Consider the following 10,357-nt stretch of genomic DNA (forward strand, 5'->3'; position numbering starts at 1 on the left):
TGACCTGTCAGTAAAAGGATTTCACAAGGCACACAACAGCACAAATTCACCATAAATAAATTCAACCATAAGAGTCCGGATACAAGTTCCACAGGCCACAACAAGCCTTCTAAATACACATCCAAAATACAATGCTAAAGTCCAAAATACATCGTCAATCATAACGCCCTCGCAGGGGCTTAATACAACTAATAGACATACTGAAATAGAAAGGCAGCTATTCCTCGCTACTCACACCTGCGTCCCTTAGCTCTGAAATAATGCTACAAAGAGGTGGTGAGCTCACAGCCTAGCGAGTAGGATCCATACAATCTAAAATAATGAAATCATATGTGCATATTCAATGTATGCCTATATTTGCTAGCAATAATAATATGCTTGTTGAAATGACTTTCCATGAGTTACTAAATCAATGCAATCGATAAAGATTACCAGTAACTATCCTGAAACATGCTAGTTCATAAACGTATCAGGATAAGTCCACACAGATATATACATCTTGATACAATCTCTTATTCATACAAATCTCAATCATAGTGTTTACATGTTATGTATAGCAATAAAAGAGTAGTTTAGTCATCTCATGCCTACCAAGGCATTAATCATATTTATCATAACTCATCGAGCTATTTACCACACAGGGTAAATACACTCAAGAAAATCATCCATCACATAACCATCCATCATCTCATACATCGAGGGGGAATATATACACATCTAGCGGTAATGCCACCTACACATGTATGGCGACACTACATGTGATCGGTTGTCTGTGGCCATCAGACTAAGGACCCCGGTTGTAAGCCCATATCTCACTCTCTCTAAATTATCACTGCCCTCAGCGGGAGAATCGGGAGCCCTCGACTCATCAACGGACGCCCTGACCCTACGTCGTCGGGTACCGCTAGAGATATATCCCCGCCTCACAATCATGTTCTTCTATCATTATAATCTAGTTCTGACTATGCAGTATAATTACCTGAACACCACATAGGCTCCTGACCTTAGGTGTAGGCCGCTAATAGTATAGTCATATAAAATACACTACCATTAACCCTGGGCTGAGTGAGTAGGGTCAGGGCGTGTCAAGTTCTGACTACTAATGATAGGTGAAAGTGGTACAGTGTTTGTGAGTGTATAAGGCATATCATAGTCATCCTGATCGTTAGATGTCTAGGTTTTTAGAGCTTAAAGCATGCCCTAGTAAATCTACTTAAACTACATAACAATTAGAATCCAATTTGATTTTTTTTGTTTTTTCTTTTAGAGGCAAAAAGTTTGGAAAAATCTTGGTTTTATAATTTTAACTACAATTTTTAGCTAATAAGTTACAATTTATGGTTCAAAACTGAAAAAAAAGAACTTACGTGAATACTTAGGTATGCTATGATACCTATTAAAAAACATAATTAAACACCCTAGGAGATAGAATCTATCACACTCTATCGATAATAATATATGAAAAATAAAGCGTAAAAAAGACAATCCCAAACACAAAAAGTTTTTACGTAAAAAAATCTTAAACCAGGTAAAAATCCATAGATCCAAACTTGGATCAAAATCAATCACTAAAACCTATAGCAATTAACAAGAAGCTTGTAGATCACCTGTCGATTCCCATGACTCAATATGTATTAACTTTGCTCGCTAGATCCCACGATACACTACTTTTCATGATAGATTTTTAAACTTCAGTGACTTTCGAGGTTGACCTTTCTGTCTCTGTGACCCTCAAGACAGTTCTTCCAGATATGATGTAGATGCGTAGAGATGTAAATGATTTAGTACGATTTGTCTAAAGTAGACACGTGATCTCTAATGGCCTCTAAAATATGATCTCAAAAGTTAATGATCGACGACTTTTCTAAAAGAATGATCTCTAATTTAATACTTGACGGCCTTCACTCCTAGGGTTAGATTAAAATCCATTAGAAATAAGATAAGTATTTCTTAGAGATGAGATAAATATCTCATAGAGATAAGATAAATATCTCTTCAAAGATATTTCACGGATTCTCTTAGAAATAAGATAAATACATTTTAGAGATATATCCAAATCTAAGTTAAATCAAGTCTTGCAAAACGTAAAATTTGCAAGTCAAGTGGGGGTGTTCGAACGCGGTGACTTGAAGTGTAAACACGATGCGAACACCCAACTATGCAACTCTGTATGTGTGAACACGCTATGAATGATTGCAGGATGCATTAGAACGACCCTATAGTGCATTCGAACGGCTCTATAGTACATTCGAATAGCCTCATAATACGTTTGAACGGCCCCAGAGTGCTCCGTTCGAATGGCAAACTAGACAATTGAATATAGAGTGGTTGTTCCTGTGCTCTTGGGTATTTTTCCATACTACTTTAACCTTCATGACACCGTTTGAATACTTCAACATAATGTTGACTTCAAAATCAATCTTTCACTTTAATATTTTTTATCAAGTATCTTATAACTTGTCATAATTTGTGCATATGCTTATACATAAAATTTAAACATATTACATGAAAAAAAATTATGTTTTGAAATACAATTTGCCAATTACATAAGTACAAATATCTTACAAAAACAACACATAAGTTCGAAAATTTAGGGAATGACACATAAGTTAGACCAATTGGACTCCAAATTGAGGGTTTTTCCTACTTTCTACACTTTTAAACATAAGTTAGAAAATTTAGGGAAAATCCTAATTTTATATGTACTGATGAAAATTTGATCCATAAATGAAATTGCGTTAAGATCAACCTCTATGTAGTAGATCTACCTTATAATTTCAAGGATGGCAACGTGATGAGGGAATGACACCTAGTGGCATAGCCTTGTGCTGCGCTAGGCCAATGTTTGTCAATCGGCACATGTCAGGTAATGCTCTAATAAAGCAATAGCCTATTAAGATTAGTCAAAGAGATATTTTGTCTCTTTATTTGGTAGCCACTTTACCAAAATAAGAATAAAAGTGATAAAAGGTGAGAGAAGGTGAGAGAAGGGGAAAACAGGAAAAAGAGAGAAAATTAAGGAAGAATTTAAAATTATTCTTCAAATCCTATCACAAGGTAAGTTTTTCTTTCATTCTCTTAAATTTTTCTTTTCCCTTTACGCTTTAAAAACTAATTAGGGGTGTACAAATAGTAGATCTAACTTAGTTTTGTTAGATCTATCATTGTAAGGGTCTTTCTACCTAGATCTATTATTTTTTTGCTAGACCTATGAAAAACTCTTTAAAATATGGGAATCAAATGGAGAAATAGATTTCCTCCAAATTTTAAAAAATCTGAAATTACTTAATCAAATTAATTCAAATTGGGTCAAAAGGAGTTGATTTGAACCCAAATTTATAATCTTATCTGAAAAAGTTTCAACATAATTAGATTTTCCTATGATGATGATGATGATGATAAGACTCAGCCTAGGATTGGTGGTGGTGATGATAGGGATGATAGGGATGGGACATGTATCCCATCAGCTTTCTTAGTGGCAATATTTTTATTGAGGTAGAAAATTTTACACACATCACCTAAGATTAAGATCACGGGGCAAGACATAGACAAACACGATGACGAGGTCGATGGTGAGCGAGAAAGCTGTTAGGAGAGTTGTCATACAGCACCCCTTGTGCCACGTGTTGTTATGCCGCTAGCATAATAAGTATCGTCTGGCATATCCCATGCCGGTCCACATGGCCATCGTTGTGTAAGACATTATAAATTTACAACAAGCAATACTATCAATTGATGAGTTTTGAGGATTACCGATATTATTTGATGCAAAATTTTTGTTTCATTCTTGTGCTGACAAACGAAGTCTTTGATTATTCGCATCATTCTACATTCAACTAGGTTTTAATTTTAATTATTGAACTACTATCAATTAATGAATATATTGAATCATATTATGTGTTAAATTATGTTTAATAAACTAAGTCAATTGCAAAATTAATCTAAGGATAAAAGATTCTAATGTAAGCTTCAATATACATATTCAAATAAAAAATATCGCTAAATACCCTATATATATATTAGAGGTATGCTAATATGTGCCAGTGGCATGCAGGGTTGTGTCGATCAGCATGCCATATTTAGATTGAGAACTGGCAAATGCCTTCGGCATGCAATCCTTGCTTCATATTACAACAATCAAGCTCCAACTTTTTTTTCCCTGATTTTCCTTTAATCTAGTTTAGTTAAGCTTGATATGTAGTGGCATAGGGGAGTATCTTTGGCACACCCCCAGGCCACATGCCAATACTCCATTGGCACATCACACATGGCAATCCTTATATATATATATATATATATATAGTAAATTTAAAGTCGAGTATTCTAGAGTTTATTGATTATATGGTTACTGTATCAAAAACTCTTGAAGTAATTCATATTTCTGTTGCCCCAAACCAAATGCAAATGCCATTCCAGCTGCTACCTAGATCTATTCACTGTCACATCTATAATCTATTACCTATATCTCATTGAACCGGAAAACATTATTATCTAAAAATTAAAATAGTAAAATAGTATCTGTATTTTGCTACTTAGTGATGCTTTAACAAAGAGGAAGGATTTGGATTTTAGTATGACAAAGCCAATCAAGAATTATATTCTGAGAAAAATATCTCAACATGTTAGGTTTCTACATATGCATTCTGCTGTCCTCTCCAAGTCTACATATGCATTCTGCTGTCCTCTCCAAGTCCTAGCTCCTACAGCCATGTGATACTCTAACATGCTTTGCCATTCTCGGAATGAACTCATGGCATCCCAGTCCTTCTCCAACCTCATCAGATAGTGGATATTTGTAATAACATAAATTTCTAAATAATAGAGATTAAATTTGTGTAACAAAAAGTACTCTAGTACCCCAACCTTCTAGGATGAAACTTTGTTTGGCTCCCGCAATTCCTAAGTTGCCTTGAGAATTCAATATTTTGAAGTATGGTAAAAGTCTAGATTATTGACCTAATAAAAGACTTGAGTTAAGAGAATGAAAATAACCTAGATTTTCTTAAATATATATAAAATAAATGATATACAACTAAAGGAATTCTAAAGTTTCAAGGACAAAATTTTGTTTATTAGGCATATTTTAATTAATCAAAATTTAAATATTACTAAATAATTATTAGTGGCTAAAACCAACAATGTTATGTTAGGTAAAATATATATTTTACCCTTCATGTGGTTTGGCAAAAAATTGCTTTGCGTTCTTATTTTTACATTTGTAACTTGCAACATAAATATTTCGATACAAGATGATAGTGAAAGAAGTTTTCTATTGAAACTATTAAACTTTTGACCTTTTCTTCTTTTATATTCTCTCTGAAAAAAGAAATGTTGAAACATAAAATATAAAAATTAGCATTTCTTGACAGTTTAAACTTTTAAAGTAGTTGATGAGTTAACATGATATCAGAGCAAAGGTTTTTGAGTTCTGAATCCTACTAGGCTCATCTGTTGTTTAAAATATATATCTCCACCCATTTACAAATCCATTTCTTGGGTCTCTTAAAATGTCGCAATTCCAAAAATGAGGGGGCGTGTTGAAGTATAAAATATAAAGATCACCGTATAGTTAATGAGTTAATAATAGCAAAGAAATATGAAACAAGACAAAAGTTCTAATGGAATAGATGTAGCATCTGTTATTCAAATTATCCATAAGATGCACATATACTTACTAAGGGAAATATCAAATAAATCCATAGAATCTCATACAGATTGATGAAAAATATTTCTAGTCTCCCTTTAGAGCTTATTGGATCACGAATTTAATGAATTTTATTTTATCAATGTTATACATCTATTTTTAACTGGTTTATCTGCTATCCAAAACTCCAAATAGAAGATGAAATGTTTCAATTAAGGTATGGCATCCTGTTTATTGGATCACGAATTTAATGAATTTTATGTTATCAATGTTATACATCTATTTTTAACTGGTTTATCTGCTATCTAAAACTACAAATAGAAGATGAAATGTTTCAATTAAGGTATGGCATCCTGTTTATTTATTATTTTACTTGTGAATACTTCAGGTCAATCTTGGAGTTTATGTAATGGATGGAAAATCCGAACTTTCTGTCCTTATAGATCGCGCAGTTGGAGCTTCCAGCATTCAAGATGGGGAAATTGAAATCATGCTCCATAGGTTTTATTTCTGTCTTTTTATTTAGTTTTATTGACTATTTTCATGGTCTGCTTTCTATGTAATTTTGTCTAATAAATATTGTTCAATTCAAGGCGTCTGCTTTTTGATGATGCTAGAGGTGTGGGAGAAGCACTTGATGAAACCGTTTGTGTAGATAGTTATTGTGAGGGGCTTACGGTATGATACATGTTACCTTTAATCCTTTAGACTAGTTTGCTTGCATCATTACAGTTATCCTATTTGTTATCCTCTTTCATTGTCTTTATACTTGCAAATACATTATGATGTAATATCCTAAGATGTTATAGTGCAAATTAGATCGCTGACTCCCCTCTTTTTTTTTAAAGAAATATGTGATTCTCTGCTGTGGTTTTGATGAACATTAATTCACCCATACTTCTTTTGTTGTTTGTATCACAGTATCACCTACTCTGCCTGTCTGTCATAATGTCTACATCTAGCTCAATTTGGACAATGCCTATTACTAGTTCCTTAGACTGATTACTTAATCCACATAAATTCCAATAATTGTTGTTTTTCTGTTCTCTATGTTATATCAGGCTAGAGGAAATTATTACATGAGCATCAACCAACTGGGAGATGGATCACATTGGCGCCGAACATATGGTCAAGAAATTTACTCACCTTTTCTTCTGGCGTTCACTCACGAGGTATATCATATACTACACAGTGTTGTTCCCTATTTCATTTTACTAACTGCTGTTCTTGTAGGATGAGAAGAGTTGGAAGCTATCTCATGTCACAAAAGCAAGTTTGATGGACGATACTTATAGTTTACCTCCAAATGTTGCAATTATCACACTGCAGGTGCTGAAAAAAAAATTCTGAGAATATCTATTACTAAAGAATTGTTTTCAACGAAAATGGTAAAGAGAGTTTGATTTGAATTTTTCAGAATCTAGATGATGGAACTGTCCTCTTTCGGTTGGCACATCTATTTGAGGTATGGAGACACTTATTATTCTCTTAGCTGTTTTCAATATTTATTGAATTTTCAATGAATCTTCAGGCTGGCGAGGATGTCCAGTATTCAGTAATGGCCAAAGTTGAGCTGAAAAAAGTCTTTGCAGGAAAAATGGTATGCACATCTCTTGACTTTTATATACATGTGGATATTTTTATGAGAATGCTGATTTTTTAATGCTGGAGTTAAAAAGTCCTAAAAGGTTTCTACTTCTACTCGTATATATATTGTTAGATAATTAACCCAAAAGCCTAAGAAGTTAGTTGACGGGTTTATAATGTATATAACGCCTTAACACATCCTCTCATGCGTAACTCTAATACCGCACATGGATAGATAACAAGATGTGCGACCTATTTGGAACATCATAGGAGTCCATGAGAACAAACACAGATAAAAAAACAAAAATAATTAGACAAGAGACAATCTTTACATTATTCACTCAATGTGGAAATTGCCCCAAAGATCCCATCAGTTTTACCATGTAAATCACAAGAAGAGAATATACGGAAGAAATCACTCTCAACCTAACTTAAGATCTTCCAGTGAATTATTGATCAACCAAACAATGAAGGCAACCACAGGGAGGTCCCTCGACTGTAACACTATTTCCTCTCTCAAGCTTGATGAATGATAATGAGTGCAATCTCGTCCTTCAACCAAACCTCCATCCAAGGGCAGAGAAATTCTGGTCTTAAGCAGCCAGCTTGTCTGAGAAAGAAAGTAGGAATACATAGAATGAAGTAAAAGTAAATCAGAGTTTGGTTGAAAATGATTTAGGTTGCCATTGGATTTGGGACAGAGAGATCTCAGTAAGCCTGGTTCTACTGATCATGTCTCCTTCCCTGAAGAAAAGGCATCAAAGTGCTGTCGAAGCAGATAATCAGTCCCCAAGTGCAATGTTCCTTCTTCTCAATCACTGTGCTTTTGTTCACTTGGAAATTTTACATTCTCTCTCTATATAAGATTTATAGCCTCTCTCTATTGGCACTACAACCCTCCATGAGATCTCTCACAAGTTATTGATCTTACAAGCTCTTGCTGTCTTGTATGTTAAACTGTTTTAGCTTCCGTTCATATTTATAGCCTCTCATCTCATAGAGGAAAGATGAGACTACAATTAGACTTAGAAGATCCTCCATTCTTAATGGCATAAGGGCAATCCTCTAAAGGAAATTTTCTGAAGGAAACTAACACCAATAGGGAATCCTAAATAATCACATAGCAGAATGAATCCATCGAATCCATCCTCTGGACTTACAAGCCCTGCAGCCTGTTGGTGGTTGGCACATTGTAGTGCTGCAATGGGATGTGGTAATAGGTTGCCTGCTGGTGCAGCAGTAGCGCTGATCAGTACCATGGTCCTGAATTTGTTGGAATTGTCACCTGTTCTGAAACACAGAGAGTAGGAAGGCTAGGTTCCTTGCACTAGAAAGTTAAGAGGGAAGCAATGGAGAGAATCAGGGAAAGAAATTAAAGTTGGATCTGCACATGTAAAGTTAAACTTGGACCTAGACTATAGTTAAAAGGCTGTTTAGAAAATTAAATATTTGGTGTTTCTGGTCATAAACCTGAAAGCTCAAGGTTCAATTGGAAAATACTGAAAAGGTACGACCCAACTCATAATTTGGAGAAACGGGATTGTTTTAAATAAATCTTTCTGTTGATAATATTACTAATAGAATATTAAATATAATGTCGTCGTTCTCTAATAATTTGAGCTTTTAGGTCCACTAATTATCTAACATGATATCATTCATAGCAGAGATTCTAAGTTTGAATCCTGCCAGACCCTTCTTTTTCCCTATGATTTTCATATGTGACTCTATTGTTATATTGACTAATTGCTATTAACTCTAGTCTATGGTTTATATAACTCTACTAATTAGATTCTTAAAATACTCTTGGCAAATTTATAACCTTGATTCACCCTCTTTATATCATATCCCACCCTAGTCCACCCTATCAAATTAAAAACCTCTTCCTGGATTTAATCTTCCTGCCTTATCTCATTAAAGTGTATTTTAGGTATTTTAGAAATTACTTTTAGTATTTTATCGGAATGTTCCTTGGTTGATAATACTCTTCCATTTTAAAATGGTTAGGTTTAATTAACTCATGATGGAATATAAAAATTATAGGACAAAAAGAGAGGTTGAGTACAAAATCCTCAAAGATGAGGGGTTAATTGAAAAATAATGAAAATATAGAGTGTTGTTGAATTTTTCTCTAAAAAAATATAAAACTTAACGAGTTCAACCTCAGAATGAGAAAGAGTACTAGAATATAGGATATAAAAACTATTGTTCTATAATAGTTTAAGATTTTATCTAATAATGCTTTATGAAATAGCGACTGCCTATCACATGTCAAACAATAATATGAGGATTGTGGTCTGCCACTGCTTGTAAGATACAGTTTGACTTGCCGATCACCAAAGTTTCATGCATAAATAGAACAAGTTTATCTCTATTACCATTGCAGATTAAAGAAGTTACTGAAACAAGCTTATCAGCGAATCAAGAGAAGTCCAAAATGAAGAAGTTGAGCTGGAGAGTTCAAGGGGATACAGAAAGCATTCCAACTCCAATAAGAGGTGGTCCAGTCAATAATACAACTCTTGTAGTAGAGCTGGGCCCGATGGAGATACGTACTTTCTTGTTAAAATTCTAAGGTAATCTGCTGTAATCTCCTTCTACAAGTTCACCATTACCTTCCCCAGAAGACACGCTGAGATTTTAGTGCTTGATGAGCTTTTATATGTAATTCCTCCAATAAAGTGATCGTCATAAAGAATTCAATTTGTTCTAAATTAGTGCCCTATAAGCAGTAGTAGCAATGAGGCTTAATCTCAAGTTATGAGAAGGCAACAATCTTATTAATTTGAGCTTGTTCAGATGGTACCATTTTCTTAATTGCTTGTGATATTTAATACCTTTGATGTTGTTTAAATAATGTGCAACTTTTATGGGAATTCTTATACTTGATGTAGTGGGACATTTAACATAGCTCAGCTACTCCTCATTAGTCTTCAGAAACTATCTTAATTGTAATTGGCAAAATTGTCCACTTTATCATAGATACAGCTCTCTTTTCCAATTTTTTTTTTCCTAATTTACATTTTCTTTCCTCTGTTTTGAGAAGAAAAGGCACAACTCCTGCAGACACTTCATTTCACTCTTTTTCATCTTTGGGTAATGGTAAAACATTTCATTATAATCATATGT

The 10,357-nt window shown here is 33.9% G+C and overlaps 1 protein-coding gene across 1 annotated transcript in view; it reads left to right on the forward strand.

Annotated features, from left to right (window-relative positions):
- The window catches only part of LOC140798915 (alpha-mannosidase), a 46,108-nt gene extending 36,004 nt beyond the window's left edge, over positions 1-10,104 (forward strand). Inside the window, exons 23-29 of the mRNA XM_073153002.1 lie at positions 6,033-6,145; positions 6,238-6,322; positions 6,706-6,816; positions 6,878-6,973; positions 7,062-7,109; positions 7,176-7,244; positions 9,615-10,104. Coding sequence (XP_073009103.1) covers positions 6,033-6,145; positions 6,238-6,322; positions 6,706-6,816; positions 6,878-6,973; positions 7,062-7,109; positions 7,176-7,244; positions 9,615-9,803 — 711 coding nt within the window. The 3' untranslated portion in view covers positions 9,804-10,104. The remainder of the gene's footprint in view (positions 1-6,032; positions 6,146-6,237; positions 6,323-6,705; positions 6,817-6,877; positions 6,974-7,061; positions 7,110-7,175; positions 7,245-9,614) is intronic.
- Positions 10,105-10,357: the final 253 nt, after the last annotated feature.

The sequence above is a fragment of the Typha latifolia genome, chromosome 12, assembly GCF_019914945.1.
Source record: "Typha latifolia isolate L0001 chromosome 12, TyphaL0001v2, whole genome shotgun sequence".
NCBI lineage: Eukaryota > Viridiplantae > Streptophyta > Magnoliopsida > Poales > Typhaceae > Typha > Typha latifolia.